Source organism: Rhinatrema bivittatum, chromosome 6, assembly GCF_901001135.1.
Source record: "Rhinatrema bivittatum chromosome 6, aRhiBiv1.1, whole genome shotgun sequence".
In the NCBI taxonomy this organism is placed as follows: Eukaryota; Metazoa; Chordata; class Amphibia; order Gymnophiona; family Rhinatrematidae; genus Rhinatrema; species Rhinatrema bivittatum.
In genome coordinates this window covers 4,081,948-4,099,818 of record NC_042620.1, presented here as the reverse complement: position 1 = coordinate 4,099,818, position 17,871 = coordinate 4,081,948, and the positions used below count along the sequence as shown (strand labels likewise).

Sequence of the window (17,871 nt, the reverse complement as noted above, 5' to 3'; positions counted from 1 at the left end):
GCCCTCACTCTTGAAGCTGTAGCATGACAATGCGGCCACCTGTACCTTGATAGAGTTGAAGGACAGTCCCTTCTATAGTCCGTTCTGTAAGAATTCCAGGATAACGGGAACTTTAAATGAGCGTGGCTTGATGTTGTGGTCTTCGCACCAGGCTTCAAATACTCTCCAAATCCTTATGTACGTTAACGATGTGGAGAACTTGCGTGCTTGGAGGAGGGTGTCGATTACAGCCCCCGAGTATCTGCTTTTTCTCAGATGGGCCCTCTCAATGGCCAGACCGTAAGAGAGAATTGAGCTGGGTCCTCGTGGAGGATCGGACCTTGTTGTAGTAGGTCCCTGTGTGGAGGCAGGGGTAGGGGGTTCCCTGCCAGCAGCCTTCTCATGTCTGCGTACCAGGGTCTTCTTGGCCAATCTGGAGCCACCAGAAGAACTAGCCCCCTGTGTAGCTGTATCTTGTGAATGATTGCGCCCAATAGGGTCCATGGTGGCCAGGTCTGTACCAGGGCATCAATCCCTTGGAACTGCGGTTCTTGCCTGCGGCTGAAGTTTCTGGACACTTGGGCGTTGGATCTGTTTGCCAGAAGGTCCATTTATGGTGTCCCCCACCGATTCACTATTTTTGGAAGCTGCAGACGACAGCCTCCATTCTCCTGGGTCTAGACTTTCCCTGCTGAGGAAGTCCGCAGTGATGTTGTCTTTCCCGGCAAAGTGGACGGCGGAGATCTCCTGGAGATTTGCTTCCGCCCACGCCATCAGGGGGTCTAGTTCTAGGGACACCTGTTGGCTTCTGGTTCCCCCCTGCTGGTTGAGGTACGCCACTGTCGTGGCATTGTCTGACATTACTCTAACCGCTTTGTCTCGAAGTCTGTGAGCGAACCGCAGACAGGCTAGTCTGACTGCCCGCCCTTCTAGGCGATTGATGTTCCATCCCGCTTCTTCTGCGTTCCACTGCCCTTGGGCGGTTAACTCCTCGCAGTGTGCTCCCCATCCTTGTAGACTGGCATCTGTGGTGAGTAAGGTCCAGATTGGAGAGGATAGTCTTGATCCTCGGCTCATGTGGTTGGCCTGCAGCCACCACCATAGCTGGTTCTGGACTCTGCCCGGCAGTGATAGTCGTACGGTGTAGTTCTGGGCCCGTGGGCTCCACCGTGATAGAAATGAGTGCTGTAGGGGCCTCATGTGGGCTCGCGCCCATGGCACAACTTCCAGTGTGGATGCCATCAGCCCGAGGACTTGCAGGTAATCCCATGCTGTGGGACTAGGATTTTTCAGCAAGGTATGCAGCCGGTTCCACAGTTTTAATCTCCTTGTAGGGTCAGGCTGACCTTGTCGTCTTTGGTGTCGAATCGGACTCCTAGGTATTCCAGCGACTGTGAGGGCTGTAGGGAGCTTTTGTTGTGTTGACCACCCATCCTAGGCTCTCCAGTAGAGTTATGACTCCGCTGGTTGCTTGGTGGCTTTCCTCCGGTGACTTTGCCCTGATCAGCCAGTTGTCTAGGTAAGGGTGGACGAGGATTCCTTCCTTCCTGTGTTGCCACCACCACTACTATTACCTAGGTGAACGTCCAGGGTGCTGTGGCTAACCCGAAAGGCAGTACCCGGAACTGGTAGTGACGGTTCAGGACTTTGAAGCGTAGGTAGCGCTGGTGTTCCTGATGAATTGGGATGTGTAGGTAGGCTTCCGAAAGATCCAGGTATGTGAGAAACTCTCCCGGTTGTATCGCCCTTATTGCTGATCGCAGGGTTTCCGTGCGGAAGCGGGGAATCCTCAGGTGGTAGTTGACCGACTTGAGGTCCAGGATGGGCCTGAATGTTCCCTCTTTCTTGGGGACGATAAATAGATGGAATAATGTCCAGTATTTATTTCTTGTGGAGGCAATGTGGTTATGGCCTCGAGGGCCAATAGTCTGGACAGTTTAGCTTCCACTGCCGCCTTCTTGAAGAGGTCGTGGCAGGGTGACTCCTCGAACTTGTCCAGAGGGGTACGTAGAAAATCCAGGTAGTACCCCTCCCGAATGATGGCTAGGACCCACTTGTACGAAGTTATCTCGACCCATCTGCGGTAGAATAGGGCTAGTCTGCCCCCTATGGCTTCTTCCCTTGGACGGGTCGGCTGAATCTCATTGTGGGGTGTGGCTGGGGGCCTGTACCCGAGCTGGTACCCCTCTTGTTGTGCTTGTTCCGAAAGGACTGGTTCCTGCTCGTAGGGCGGGGCGCTTGATAGTTGCTCCTGTAAGGATTGAAGCGCTGTGAACTTCTGCCCCTGGAGGACCTGGGGAAGAGTCGCTGGTTTCTCTTCGTTTTATCATCCGGCAGGCGCGGCACTGGGGACTCGCCTCATTTGTCGGCTAATTTCTCTAGTTTGCTGCCAAACAGGAGGGATCCTTTGAAGGGCATCCTTGTGAGGCGCATTTTGGAAGATGTGTCAGCCGACCAGCTTCGGAGCCAGAGTTGCCTTCTGGCCGCCACCGCAGATGACACGACTCTGGCCGCTGAACGCACTAGGTCGGAGGCAGCGTCCGCAAGGAATGATACTGCTGGTTCCATGTCTTCTCCCGGGGTTTGTTCCTGGTTTGGGATAAGCAGGCACGTGTCACCACTGTGCAGCAGGCCACAATTTGTAGAGACATAGCGGCTACGTCAAATGACTGTTTGAGGATGGATTCCAGATGCCGGTCATGTGCATCCTTGAGCGCTGCTCCTCCCTCTACTGGGATAGTGGTGCGCTTAGAGACCGCGTAGACCATGGCATCAACTCTTGGGCATGCAAGAAGAGCTTTGGTCGCCGGGTCCAGGGGGTACATGGCAGCCAAAGCTCGTCCCCCTTTGAATGTGGACTCCGGGGCATTCCATTCCAGGTCAATCAGCTGTTGTGCCCTCCTGTCGAAGACCCTCCAGGAGGGGGTTCGGTTTAGGTTCCCCCGAAGTAACTGGGCCTGGGATAGCGAGCTCCGTCAGACATTGGGAGACCAGGTCTGGGAGCTCGTCTTTTGTGAAGAAGCGTCTCATGGTTCGGTGAGGCTCTGTCCCCAGGGGGGTGGGTGGGGGGGAGCTCCCCCTCTTCTAGGCACTCAGCTTCCTCTTCAGAGATGTCCGTGTCCCCATAGGTGGGGCTTCTGGGTAGTGGAAGCCTGGGTCTTGAAGGACCTGGGGCCTGAGGGTCCTCTGGCGGAGCACGTGGCTGACCAACTGGAGGTTCAGTTTGCATTTGAACAAAGGCATGAATCCCCTTGAAGAACTCCACCCATGAGATCGATGCTGGATCCAAGCTGAGGGGCGCTTGCTCCCTGGGGTCCCCGTCTGTGGGGAGGTCCCACTGGGATCTGCTAGGTCCGGGGAACTCCCCGAGGAGCTAGTACTACTCGGCTCTGGGTGGGACTGGCCCTGAACTGGATCTCCCAGGGCCTCCTCACACTGCGTGCAAAGGGCGTCTGCCTCCTCACTTTGTGCTGCTCTGATGTGGCATGCTGGGCAGAGGCCTTGAGCCTTTATCCCTGTTTCTGGTGGTGCCATGGCTGTCGGCGCAAAAACTCTTATGCACTCCGGTGCGCTTAAGATGAGCGTGTGAGTTGTGCGTGCAGCTGTGCGTCCAGCTGTAGATATGCGCCCAGCTCTGTGCATGCAACTTATGCGCACAAGGTTTTATGTGCGTGTAAGTCTATGCACACAAGTGCTTTGTGCGCCTAGCTCAGTATTGTGCGCTCAGGCCGAACGGCGCAGCGAATAGGACCAAGATGGTGACGGCGAGCACGTGGGCAATATGGCGACCCCCTCGGAGGGTCTCCACGTGGGTAGACCCTTGGAAATAGCCGGGGCCTGGCCCTGCTAGAGTGGATCAACCCGGAGGCACTAGTCCCGGCCGATGACCTGTGCTCTTCCTCGATACTCTTGAGACCAGATTCAAGCAGAAGATTTCTACCTTACCTTGTCTTCGGCGCTTCCTGATTTCGTCCCGGGTGGTCTCCGGCTGCGCAGGGGGGGGGGACGACAAATACCTTCACCACCACCCGCTCGAGGATGCACCCGCTGCCTCTCAGCCGCGCCCGAGGATCGGGGGCTAGGTCCTCGCCGCCGGACCGAGGCTTACCTCCGAGGGACCACAGAAATCACCTCGGGAATCTCAACTGGGGAAGGGACCAGAGGGTATCACCGCAGGAGAGCGGGGCTCGTCTTCAGGTAGGTTTCTTCTTTAAAATTTGGTTTTCTTCTTTGAATTTGGTTCTAACGCTGCGAGAATATGCAGATAGTCCCTAACTGCTATGGAGACGGAAAATACTGAAGAGCTGCACTTCCTGCAGGGATATATATACTAGGGGCTGACGTCAGATTGAAATCTGATCCGTCTCCAACTGCTAGCAGGAGTACACTATACCCATCGGTCCTGAGTCCATCTGCTACATGCTAGGAAATAAATTTTAATACAAAAAAAAGTTAGGTTTTATCTTAAGAGTTACTACCCAGGAAAGAGATCTAAGCATCAGAGTGGATAATATTTTGAAATCATCAACTCAGCGTGCTATGGCAACCAAAAAAAGCAAACAATGTTAGGAATTATTAGGAAGGGAATGGTTAATAAAACGGAAAATGTCATAATGCCTCTGTATCGCTCCAAGGTGAGACCGCACCTTGAATACTGTGTACAATTCTGGTTGCCGCATCTCAAAAAGATATAATTGCGATGGAGAAGGTACAGAGAAGGGCAACCAAAATGATAAGGGGAATGGAACAGCTCCCCTATGAGGAAAGGCTGAAGAGGTTAGGACTTTTCAGCTTGGAGAGAGACGACTGAGGGGGGATATGATAGAGGACTTTAAGATCATGAGAGGTCTAGAACAGGTAAATGTGAATTGGTTATTAACTTTTTCAGATAACAGAAGGACTAGGGGGCATTCCATGAAGTTAGCATGGGGCACATTTAAGACTAATCGGAGAAAGTTCTTTTTCACTCAATGCACAATTAACCTCTGGAATTCATTGCCAGAAGATTTGGCTAAGGCAGTTGGTGTAGCTGGGATTAAAAAAGGTTTGGATAAGTTTCTGACTTAGGGAATAGACACTGCTATTAAGAGCATTAGTAGCATGGGATCTATCTAATGTTTGGGTACTTGTCAGGTAATTGTGACTTGGATTGGCCACAGAATATTGGGCTTGATGGACACTTGGTCTGACGCAGTACGGCATATCTTATGTACTTATGTACTCGTGCTGGGGTGTCCCATCCTATTCCATTTCCTGTATTAGGAACCAGTCATGCTGCCCTGGGGTCTCCTGTACCTATGCGCTTTTGGGCTGTCACTTGCCTTCCAGGTGCTCAGCGCACAGCGATGCACAGAAAGGAACTTTCCTTCGGCATTTCGGAAGAGCACTTTGTAGGGCTGGTTCCCCATGTTACGCCCCTCCTCACAGCCACTCTCGGTTGGATCACTGTCTGCAGTGTGTGCAGGGAGTGGCTCCATCTCGATCTCTTCAGAGGAATCTTCCCCGTCTGAGCCACTGATGCTGGACACATCACCTAATAATAATAATAATCAGTGTTATTTCTTTCCACCTTTTGAGACACTTCAAAGCAGATTACATTCAGGTCTCGTAAGTATTTCCCTGTCCCCAGAGGCCTCATATACTGAAGATTCTTTCCCCATTCTGCATCTATGGGGAAAAAAAAAACCCTTAAAGGACTCATCTGGCGGCGGGTAGAGCTTCTCCATATCTCGCCCCACCCGAAGGCTGACCTCGAGAGACTCCCATTCTCGGGTCACTTGTTCCAGTAGCATCGGATGAAAAGGAAAAGCTTTAGGAGGGGCCCGAAGCCCCGAGAGAATGGGGTCCCCCTTAGTAGCCTCAGAGCTCAGCTGCGGTGCCTCAATACCGAGCTTCATCAGAACATGAGGGATTAAATGATCAGGCTCCTCCCTCCGAAACAACCTGAGGACCCTCTGGTCAGCCCCCCTCAACTGGGGTGGGCTCATCAACATCCCCGAGGAGAGGGTCCAGCGAAGGGGGATCCGAGGGATCGGAAGCCGGGGTCCCGAAGGGATCCAAAACTGCACGGTCTGTCCTCACTCCGGAGGCGGAGGCTCCTCACTCTGCAACTCAGCCTCGGCCTCCAAAAAGGCCTTGTGCATTAAAAAGCACAAATTTGGAAGAAAAAAGGGACGCTGCCCCTTACTGTTCTTGGCTTGCTTTGCTTTTTTATTTTTTTTTAAATGGATCAGGACCGCAGGTTCTGTCACCCTCACCTGCTGGAGTCAGAGAAATACTGAAGGATCGCAGGTGGCACCCCCGGGTTATATGGGAGGTGCCTTTCAGTTTTTCTCTGACTCCATCTGCTGGAAGGGAGACACAACCCAGTCTGGACTGATCTTGGTACGTACAGGGAAAGGCAGTTTCATCAAATCCACCCCCACCCACAGCTTTGTTAACCAGCGATGGTCCTTCTCCGGGGGTCTTCCTTAGTGAACACCGAACTAAAGTATTTGTTTAATATTTCCGCCTTTTGTCTCCTTCCACCCATTGATCCTTTTCACCTTTCAGTTTCACTATATCTCTTTGGACTTTTCTCCTTTCTCTGTTGTATCTGAAAAATGTTTTGTCACCTCGCTTTATCTCTTTGGCAATCCTTTCTTCCGCCTGACTTTTTGCTTTCCTGATTACTTTCTTTGTCTCTTTCAGTTTAACCAAATATTCTTCCCTGTGTTCTTCTTGGGATCCTTTAAATTTCTCAAATTGTATTTTATTTATTTAAATACTTTTGATATACTGATACTCAAGACTAGTGTCTTATCGTACCGGTTTACATTGAAACAAGGGGTAACCAATTAACTATGAAGATAAAGTTACAGTGAACAGGGGGTTTACAGAGTGGGAGAGTAGAGAGCAAAAGCATACGATTAATGCTGTTCTTTTTATTTTATCAGCCACCTCCTTTGAGAACCAGACAGGTTTCCTATTTCTCTTGCTTTTGTTTACTTTTCTAACGTAAAGATTAGTTGCCTTTGTAATTGCTCCTTTTATTTGGGCCCACTGTTCCACCTCTCCCATTTTCTTCCAGTCATCAAGTTCCATCTCCAGGAATTTTCCCATTTCAGCAAAGTCTGTAGTTTTGAAGTTCAAAGCTCGGGTCTTTGTGTAACTTCTCGGATCCTATTTGCGATATCAAACCATACTGTTTGATGATCACTGGTGCTCAGGTGGGCCCCCACCTGGACATTCGAGATGCCATCGCCATTTGTGAGCACTAAGTCAAGAATAGCGCCTTCCCTTGTGGGTTCCTTTACATTTTGGCGATGAGAGCAGGAGCCCCAGAGAAACGCAGCTAACTCTCTCTCGTGCATCACATGATCCCCTCCATCCTATCTTCTGATAGAGAAGAAGGAAGGCACACAGGATGAGAAGCCCTTCAGTTACCTGCTTTATTCCTGGGGGTGGCTCGTTTAGTCTCCATGATAAATGTACTATTATGCAGATTTCTTGGGCGAGAGAACAGAATACGTGATAAGAGTACCACCTGCATCTCTCTCACCTGCACATGTCTTGTCCTCAAACTCCTGCATGCTCACTGCAACCCTTCCAATAAGCTTCTGTTTCAAGTTAAAGCGATGCCAGTCCAGCTTGTAGTGTTCAACCTGTAGGAGACATTATTGCAAAAAACACTGATTAAATGGTGGGAGGAGGGGGAGGGAATTAGAAAGTTTGGGGCATTAAATTGCAAAACACTTGGCTGGACAGGGGTACAATTTGTTGCAAAGACTGGAAAAGTGCTTTCGGGTAGGATTTTTTGATAGCTCAGAAAACCTGATATTGCAGGATCTCTTCTCTCCCCCATCTCTCACTCACCCTCCTGCTCCCCCCCCCCCCCCATCATCCCCCTCTCCACCTCACTTGCTCATCACGGCTCCCGAAGACACACTGGCAGGTGGAACAGCACATCCGATCCGATATCTCCGGAATTATATGAGCACTCTTTTCCCCGTCTATGCCCCTGGTCTGCTCTGAAAAAGACAGAGAGAGATGTGGTACGTACTCAGTGCGGCTCACATTTGCAGCAGTGCAACCCATACAAACCCCAGCCGTCCTAATGATTCTGCGCGCCTCCCCTCATTATGCCAGGTGACTGCACTTCAGTTTGGCAAAGAGAAAGGGAGTTGTTACTTCAGCCCACGTGTCAGCAACCAGAGGAGCAAGAAACTATAAAACTGTAAGGAAACATGACTTTGTGAAGCCAAAGGTTCTGCCATCTGAGAGGTCCCTGGACCTTGCCAAAATTCAGTACGGGGATAGGGTGGCTTTCGGACCCAATTCTTTCCTCAAACTGATAATTCCAGATCTATCAAGTGGCAACTCCGAGCCATAATAATTTGACCCATCTAAGTGGGCAGAGCTGCGCTACATGCACAGTTGTATGCCCACTAACGTCTCTGGCAGACAAATCTTCCAGCAAGGCTGCAGTGCATCTCACAGCTATAACCAGGCCTTCTGAAACCAAGACAATTCATCCAATGAGAGCGCTCAACAAAAGGGACGCTGGTAGTAACATTTGCTTTTTCATCAACGATCCCGTTCCTTATTGTTTGATGGTCAAAAGATTTCGGTTTACCCAGATCTTACTAAGATCACTCAGATTTGTTGGAAACGTTTTTCTCATTGCGTTCGGAGGTACAATCTAAGGTGGGGTATTTCATGTTACGGTATCTTTGCAAATGTTTGGTAAGGTATAAAAATGCTAATTATATTTTTCTTGAACCTGATCAACTTAGGGCGCTTTTGGATGCTCCATCGTATATAAATTGTAACTGGGGATTTTTCAGTGTTTTCCTATTTTATTACCACTGTGTTCCGCTCAATTTTCTATTGCCCCCCACATTTCCTGAAATATATTGGGTTGTATATTCATTTTCAGGATGATCGTTAGATTCTTTGTTTTTTCCTTTTGCTGTTTCTGTAAACCTCAGTTTCTAATGTAAGATGCTTCTTGTAATTTTTGTGAAATTGCATAAAAATAAAGTAAAAAAAAAGAAATAGGAGCAAGTTTCTTTCTTAAGTTTCCCTGCAAATGCCATATAATGTATAAGAACAATAAATTTATTTTTGTAGATCCCTCACACTTGGAGCGCTTTTTGCAAGATAAAAAAAAAAGAAATTGCCATGCTGGGTCAGACCAAGGGTCCATCAAGCCCAGCATCCTGTTTCCAACAGTGGCCAATCCAGGCCACAAGAACCTGGCAAGTACCCAAACACTAAGAAGATCCCATGCTACTGATGCAATTAATAGCAGTGGCTATTCCCTAAGAAGGGAGGAGGAGTAGCCTAGTGGTTAGAGCAGTGGCTATGAACCAGGAGACCAGGGTTCAAGTCCTGCTGTTGCTCCTTGTGACCTTGGGCAAGTCACTTTACCCTCCAGTTTTTGTACCCGAGGCACTGGTAAGTTTTTGTACCAGTGCCTCAGGTACAAAAACTTAAGATTCCCATAGGGAAATACCTACAGTACCTGAATGTAAACTGATGTGATATCGCAGATCAAATGTCTGTATATAAAATAATAAATAAGTAAACTTGATTAATAGCAACTTATCCGAACCTTTTTTAAACCCAGCTATACTAACTGCACTAACCACATCCTCGGGCAACAAATTCCAGAGCTTAATTGTGCATTGAGTGAAAAAGAATTTTCTATGATTAATTTTAAATGTGCTACTTACTAACTTCATGGAGGGCCACCTAGTCCTATTATCCCAAAAAGTAAATAACCGATTCACATCTACTTGTTCAAGACCTCTCATGATTTTAAAGACCTCGCCCTTCTCTGTGCCTTTTCTAATTCTGCTATATTTTCTTGAGATGCGGTGACCAGAACTGCACACAATACTCAAGATGAGCTTGCACCATGGAGTGATACAGAGGCATTATGATATTCTCTGTTTTATTCTCCATTCCTTTCCTAATAATCCCCAGCATTCTGTTTGTGTATGATATATGAACACAAGATGAGGATGCACCATGGAGTGATACAGAGGCATTATGATATTCTCTGTTTTATTCTCCATTCCTTTCCTAATAATCCCCAGCATTCTGTTTGTGTTCATATATGAACACAAGATGAGGATGCACCATGGAGTGATACAGAGACATTATGATATTCTCTGTTTTATTCTCCATTCCTTTCCTAATAATCCCCAGCATTCTGTGTGTGTATGATATATGAACACAAGATGAGGATGCACCATGGAGTGATACAGAGGCATTATGATATTCTCTGTTTTATTCTCCATTCCTTTCCTAATAATCCCCAGCATTCTGTTTGTGTATGATATATGAACACAAGATGAGGATGCACCATGGAGTGATACAGAGACATTATGAGTTCTCTGTTTTATTCTCCATTCCTTTCCTAATAATCCCCAGCATTCTGTGTGTGTATGATATATGAACACAAGGTGAGGATGCACCATGGAGTGATACAGAGACATTATGATATTCTCTGTTTTATTCTCCATTCCTTCCTAATAATCCCCAGCATTCTGTTTGTGTATGATATATGAACACAAGATGAGGATGCACCATGGAGAGATACAGAGGCATTAGATATTCTCTGTTTTATTCTCCATTCCTTTCCTAATAATCCCCAGCATTCTGTTTGTGTGATGATATATGAACACAAGATGAGGATGCACCATGGAGTGATACAGAGGCATTATGATATTCTCTGTTTCATTCTCTATTCCTTTCCTAATAATCCCCAGCATTCTGTTTGTGTATGATATATGAACACAAGATGATGCACCATGGAGTGATACAGAGGCATTATGATATTCTCTGTTTTATTCTCCATTCCTTTCCTAATAATCCCGCATTCTGTTTGTGTATGATATATGAACACAAGATGAGGATGCACCATGGAGTGATACAGAGGCATTATGATATTCTCTGTTTTATTCTCCATTCCTTTCCTAATAATCTCCAGCATTCTGTTTGTGTATGATATATGAACACAAGATGAGGATGCACCATGGAGTGATACAGAGGCATTATGATATTCTCTGTTTTATTCTCCATTCCTTTCCTAATAATCCCCAGCATTCTGTTTGTGTATGATATATGAACACAAGATGAGGATGCACCATGGAGTGATACAGAGGCATTATGATATTCTCTGTTTTATTCTCCATTCCTTTCCTAATAATCACCCAGCATTCGGTTTGTGTATGATATATGAACACAAGATGAGGATGCAACCATGGAGTGATCCAGAGGCATTATGATATTCTCTGTTTTTATTCTCCATTCCTTTCCTAATAATCCCCAGCATTCTGTGTGTGTATGATATATGAACACAAGATGAGGTCGCCACCATGGAGTGATACAGAGACATTATGATATTCTCTGTTTTATTCTCCATTCCTTTCCTAATAATCCCCAGCATTCTGTTTGTGTATGATATATGAACACAAAGATGAGGTCGCACCATGGAGTGATACAGAGGCATTATGATATTCTCTGTTTTATTCTCCCATTCCTTTCCTAATAATCCCCAGCATTCTGTTTGTTGTATGATATATGAACACAAGATGAGGATGCACCATGGAGCGGATACAGAGGCATGATGATAATCTCTGTTTTATTCTCCATTCCTTTCCCTAATAATCTCCTCCAGCATTCTGTTTGTGTATGATATATGAACACAAGATGAGGATGCAACCATGGAGTGATTACAGAGACATTATGATATTCTCTGTTTATTCTCCATTCCTTTCCTAATAATCCCCAGCATTCTGTTTGTGTATGATATATGAACACAAGATGAGGATGCACCATGGAGTGATACAGAGGCATTATGATATTCTCTGTTTATTCTCCATTCCTTTCCTAATAATCCCCAGCATTCTGTTTGTGTATGATATATGAACACAAGATGAGGATGCACCATGGAGTGATACAGACATTATGATATTCTCTGTTTTATTCTCCATTCCTTTCCTAATAATCCCCAGCATTCTGTTTGTGTATGATATATGAACACAAGATGAGGATGCACCATGGAGTGATACAGAGGCATTATGATATTCTCTTTTCATTCTCCGCTCCTTTCCTAATAATCCTTAGCATTCTATTTGCTTTCTTGGCTGCACACAGAGCAGAAGATTTCAACATATTTTCAGCAATGACCACCTACGATTCTTTTTCCTGAATGTTGACTCCTAATGTGGAAGCTTGGAATCGTCTCTATCCGTGGGATCCAGCCAGGTACTTGTAGCCTGGCTTGACCACTGTTGGAAACAGGATTTTGGGCTTGACAGACCCTTAGTCTGATCCATTATGGCAGTTTATGTTCACCCCTGGTAGTGGACACTACAATTACAGTTTTGATGCAAAGCCCTGTTTTCCTACATTTAACACCCACACTCAAGCCTTGCAGACGGCAAGGCCTGCACTTAATACATTTTATACCTTTTATGAGAAGGTGAAACCAAGAGTCCGGCTGGAGAAAGATTTGCACCTGGGGAGAGAGGGCCCTTGTGTGTGGCAGCAGGGCACCTGACGTTCTGCTACAGAGTACTGTGTAGCCTGTGTGCCAGCTCTGCCTGTGAGGTTGTCACCAGCCGCTGCACACCATTTGCTGAGGAGTCCAGGCGGATAGAGGAATAGTGGGCTGCACGCATGGAGGGCGAGGCTAAGAGCAGCTGTGGGAGCTGCATTGTTCTCTGGCCAAATTAGTTGCTAAGACAGAGCTGGTGGTGGTATCAGGAAGATGCTGTGTGCACTTTCGGGCCTTTTCTTTGCCCTTCTCAGGGTGGGATGGAGGGGGAAGGAATATCCACAGTGATCCATGGCCCTGGGTGGCCCTCTCCAAACTTCCTGGTCTTTGCTTCTGTTTTTTTTTTTTTTAATCTGTTTGCGCCAACAAACAAAACATACACCCAATCTAATACACAGCAAGGTAGGACATTGAAACATAACAGAAAAATATCCCAAGAATAACAACCTTTATGCTCAAACATTTTACAATGAAGAAAACAGAATCCCCAACACACACTTCATCGCACCCCATTCACCCACTCACTCCAGTATCAAAGATTGGAAGCAATGCTAGATCCAGCTTGAACAAGTTCGAGGAGATGGTTCGCTCCACATTTCTGTAAGACTTTCCCCCACAGCTCAAAAAGGGTTTTTATAGCTCTTAAAGGTTAAGTCTTTTCTATCGCAATTTTCAATCTGCGCAGTTTCCGTATCAGCGCCATCCCTCAGCAAATTCAGGGGCATCACTGGTTTTCCAACATGATAATGGAGAAATTACCTACCTGATAATTTCGTTTTCCTTAGTGTAGACAGATGGACTCAGGACCAATGGGTATAGTGTACTCCTGATAGCAGTTGGAGACGGAGTCAGATTTCAATCTGACGTCAGCACTACATATACCCCTGCAGGAAGCACTGCTCTTCAGTATTCTCCTCGAAAAGCAATAGTTGATATGAGTGTTTGAATAACTTGATTAACTTGAACTAGTTGACGTGAATTGTAGCTGGAGACCGCCAGTGTCGTCAACCGAGAAATGCAGACAACCTGGTAACTATGGGTGTCTTGACTGGGGGTAAAGTCTGGCTTACCTGTGCTTGTCTTGCTCTCGGGAATTGTCACCAGAGGTTTCCGTATTTTGAGGCAGCCATGGGCGGGATACTGAGTCCATCTGTCTACACTAAGGAAAATGAAATTATCAGGTAAGTAATTTCTCCATTTCCTAGCGTGTAGCAGGAAATGGAGAAATGGGACCAATGGAATGTACAAAAGAGCTGCTCCCAAACCGGGTGGGAGGGCTGCCCGTGGCCCACTTAGTACTGCCCTTTGTGAAATGCTGTGTCCTCCCTGGCCTGAATATCCAGCAGTAGAACCTCGAGAAGGGTGTGAATGAGGACCACATTGGCCGCCCGACAGATCTCGGCAGGTGACAGCATCTTGGTTTCTGCCCAGGACACTGTGCCTGGGCCCTTTGTGAATGGGCCTTGACTTATAGAAGTGGAGACTTGCACAGGTATGGCCACATGATTACTTCTTTGATTCCAGCTGGCTATGGTTGCCTGCGAGGCCACTTCCCCTGGTTTCTTCCCGCTGTGAAGGATGAATAGGTAGTCCGTCTTTCGTACGGACTCCGATCTTTCCAGGTAGCAGACTAGGAGGTCTGTCGACGTTAAGATGGCGTAGGCGGCGTGAATCTTCAGAGTCCTTATGCTCGTCTGGAGATGGCAGCGAGATGGTTTGGTTTAGATGGAAATGAGAAGCCACCTTTGGGAGGAAGGAGGGGACAGGGCTTATACTGTATGGATCCCGATGTGAATCTGAGGACGGTTCCCAGCAGGATAGAGCTTGAAGTTCAGAGATGCGACGGGCTGAACATATTGCCACTAGGAATGCAGTCTTCAAGTTTAGGAGCCATAGGGACAGACCGCGTGTAGGTCTGAAGGAAGCTCCCCCTAGGAAATAGAGTACTAGATTGAGATTTCATAGGTGTACCGGCCACTTTAGTGGTGGTCGAATTTGCTTGACTCCTCTCAGAAGCGGGAAACATCTGGATGGGAAGATAGACTGATGCCGGCCACCTTGGCTCTGAAGCAGGTCAGCGCGGCCAGTGAACTTTGATGGAGTTGAGACACAACCCCTTCTTCAGGCCGCCTGCAGAAATTCCTGATCATGAGAATTTTGACTGTCCGCGGGAGGATGTTGCGGTCTTCACACAAGGCTTCGAATATTCTCTATATTCGTATATAAGTTAAAGATGTGGAAAACTTGCGTGCTTGGAGCAAGGTGTCAATTACTGCCCTCGAGTATCCGCTCTTCTTCAGGCAAGTCCTCTCAATGGCCAGACTGTAAAGAGAATAGAGTTGGGGTCTTCGTGGAGGATCGGTCTTTGCTGGAGCAGGTCCCTGTGTGGAGGTAGACATAGGGGGTTCCCAGCCAGAAGTCTTCACATGCCTGCGTACCTCGGTCTTTCTTGGCCAGTCCAGGGCCACTAGAAGCCCTGTGTGTTCTATCTTGCAGATGATCCCGCCCAGTAGTGGCCATGGAGGAAAGGCATACAGCAGGTCTTCCTGTGGCCAGGTTTGGACGAGGGTGTCGATCCCCTGGGATTGAGGATCTCGTCTGCGACTGAACAAGTTGGGAACTTGGGCATTGGACCGGATTGCCAGAAGATCCATGGCTGGGGTTCCCAGCGGTCTAATATCAATTGGAAGGCTGTGGCTGACAGCCTCCATTCCCCTGGGTCTAGACTTTCTCTGCTGAGGTAATCCGCAGTGACGTTGTCTTTTCCCGTGATGTGGGCGGCTGAGATCCCTTGCAGGTTTGCTTCCGCCCACGTCATTAAGGGTTCTATTTCCATGGACACCTGATGGCTTCTAGTTCCTCCCTGGCGATTGATGTACGCCACTGTTGTGGCATTGTCCGACATGACTGACAGCTTCTCCTCAGAGTCTTGACAGAATCATAGGCAGGCTAGTCTGACTGCCTGGACTTCCAATCAGTTGATGTTCCATCCCGACTCTTCCTTGTCCCATTGCCCCTGGGCTGTCATTTCCCGACAGTGGGCTCCCCACCCTCGTAAGCTCGCATCCGTGGTGAGCAAGACCCAGGTTGGTGGGGATAGTCTTACTCCCTTGCTCAGATGGTCTTCTTGTAGCCACCATAGAAGCTGGGTTCGTACCTCTGCCGGCAACTGGAGGCAGACGGTGTAGTCCTGGGACATTGGGTTCCATCGTGACAGTAGGGAGCGTTGTAGGTGATCGCATGTGGGCCCCTTGCCCATGGTACAACTTCTAGAGTTGATGTCATGAGTCCGAGGACTTGGAGGTAGTCCCATACTGTGGGGCCAATGCCGTTCAACAGTGTTCTCAGCTGGTCCATCAATTTCCTTCTCCTGTTAACGGTAAGGATGACCTTGTCCTGTTGGGTGTCGAACTGGACTCCCAGGTATTCTAGAGACTGGGAGGGCTGCAGACAGCTCTTAGTTGTGCTGACGACCCACCCAAGGTTTTGCAGTAGGTTCTTGACTCTGGAGGTCGCTTGATGGTTTTCTTCTGGAAGTTTTGCTCTCCTCAGCCAATTGTCCAGGTACAGGTGGTGTACGAGGATTCCTTCTTTCCTCAGTGTCACTGCCACTACCACCATGATTTTGGTGAACATCCGAGGGGCAGTGGCTAGTCCGAAGGGTAGCGCTCGGAACTGGTGGTGGTGTTCCATGATTGCGAAATGTAGGAAGTGCTGATGGTCGTGATGAACCGGGATGTGCAGATAGGCTTCCGACAGACCCAGAGAGGTCAGAAATTCTCCCGGCTGTACTGCCCTTAAGACCGAACATAGGGTTTTTCCATGCAGAAGTGTGATACCCTCAGGTAGCGGTTGACAGACTTGAGGTCCAGGATGGGCCAGAACGTTCCCTCTTTCTTGGGGACAATAAAATAGATGGAATAATGCCCAGTATTTTCTTGGTGCTTGGGCACTGCTGTTATCGCCTCTAGGGAGAGCAATTTTGACAGTGTGGTTTCCACTGCCGTCCTCTTGGAGGGGGAGTGGCAAGGGGATTTCACAAATTTGTTTGGAGGGATGCTGTGGAAGTCCAGATAGTATCCCTCTCGAATGATGGTTAGGACCTACTTGTCCAACGTTATCTTCGGTAGAATAGGGCAAGCCTGCCCCTACGGCTTCTTCCTGTGGATGGGTCTGTTGATTCTCATTGTGGGGTGTGGCTGGGGCCTGAAGCTGAGCTGGCTCCCCTCTTGTGTTTGTTCCAAAAGGGCTGGCCCCTGCCTGCAGGGCAAGATGCTTGGTATGTATTCTTCTACGGTCTAAAGCGCTGTGATGCTCTGCCCTTGGATGTTCGGGGAGAGGGACGATGACTTTTGTTCTTGTCCTCCGGTAGCCGAGGTACTGGGGATTAGCTCCATTTGTCGGCTAACTTCTCCAGTTCGCTTCCGAACAGGAGGGTTCCTTTAAAGGGCATTCTCGTGAGCTTCATCTTGGAGGTCGCGTTGGCTGACCAGCTTCGGAGCCATTGTTGCCTTCTGGCTGCCACAATGGATGAGACGCACATCAGGTCAGACGTCGCATCTGTGAGGAAGGATATCGCTGGTTCTAATGTTTCAACGGGTGTGGTAGCGTTCCTGGCGAACGATAAGCAGGCACGTGTCACCACGGCACAGCAGGCAGCAATCCGTAGTGACATAGTTGCTGCATCAAATGACTGTTTAAGGATGGATTCCTGATGTCTGTCCTGGGCATCCTCGAGTGCCGCTCCTCCTTCGACTGAAATGGTAGTGCGCTTTGTGACAGCGCAGACCATGGCGTCCACTTTGGGAAACACCAAGAGTTCTTTGGCTGAGGGATCCAGTGGGTATAGGGCTTCTAGGAATGCTCCGGAGGCCCCCTTTGAAACTGGCCTCCGGAGCATTCCATTCCAGGTCGATCAGTTGTTGTATGGCTTGTAGCAATGGGAAATGGCGAGAGGCCCGATGGAGCCTGACCAGAAGAGGGCTCATTTTTGGTTCCGCTGTGGCGCGTGTGCTTGGGATGGCCAGTTCCTTCAGGCTCAGAGACACGAGGTCTGGTAACTAGTCTCTGGAGAAGAAACGCATCATGGTTCGGTATGGTTCCGTTCCTGGAGGGATTTCTCCTTCCTCCAGGGAGTCTGATTCTTCCTCCGAGGTGTCCGTGTCCCCTAAGAGGAGGCTTTTGTCCAGAAGGGGCACGTCTTGGGGAGGCTGAGAGGGGCCTGGAAGGTTTTGGTCTTCTGGTGGAGGCTGTGGCTGTGTCACCGATTGAGTCTGGACAAAGGTTTGGAGCCCTATGAAGAATTCTACCCAGGAAAAGGTTCCTGGGTCCATATTGAAGCC

The 17,871-nt window shown here is 48.3% G+C and overlaps 1 protein-coding gene across 1 annotated transcript in view; it reads right to left on the bottom strand.

Moving 5' to 3' along the window:
• Nucleotides 1-5,222: 5,222 nt before the first annotated feature.
• LOC115093353 (ankyrin repeat and zinc finger domain-containing protein 1-like) overlaps nucleotides 5,223-17,871 on the bottom strand; it is a 34,136-nt gene continuing 21,487 nt past the window's right edge. The window contains exons 3-5 of the mRNA XM_029604984.1: nucleotides 7,879-7,988; nucleotides 7,520-7,622; nucleotides 5,223-5,512 (exon numbers count right to left, since the gene is read on the bottom strand). Coding sequence (XP_029460844.1) covers nucleotides 5,238-5,512; nucleotides 7,520-7,622; nucleotides 7,879-7,988 — 488 coding nt within the window. The 3' untranslated portion in view covers nucleotides 5,223-5,237. The remainder of the gene's footprint in view (nucleotides 5,513-7,519; nucleotides 7,623-7,878; nucleotides 7,989-17,871) is intronic.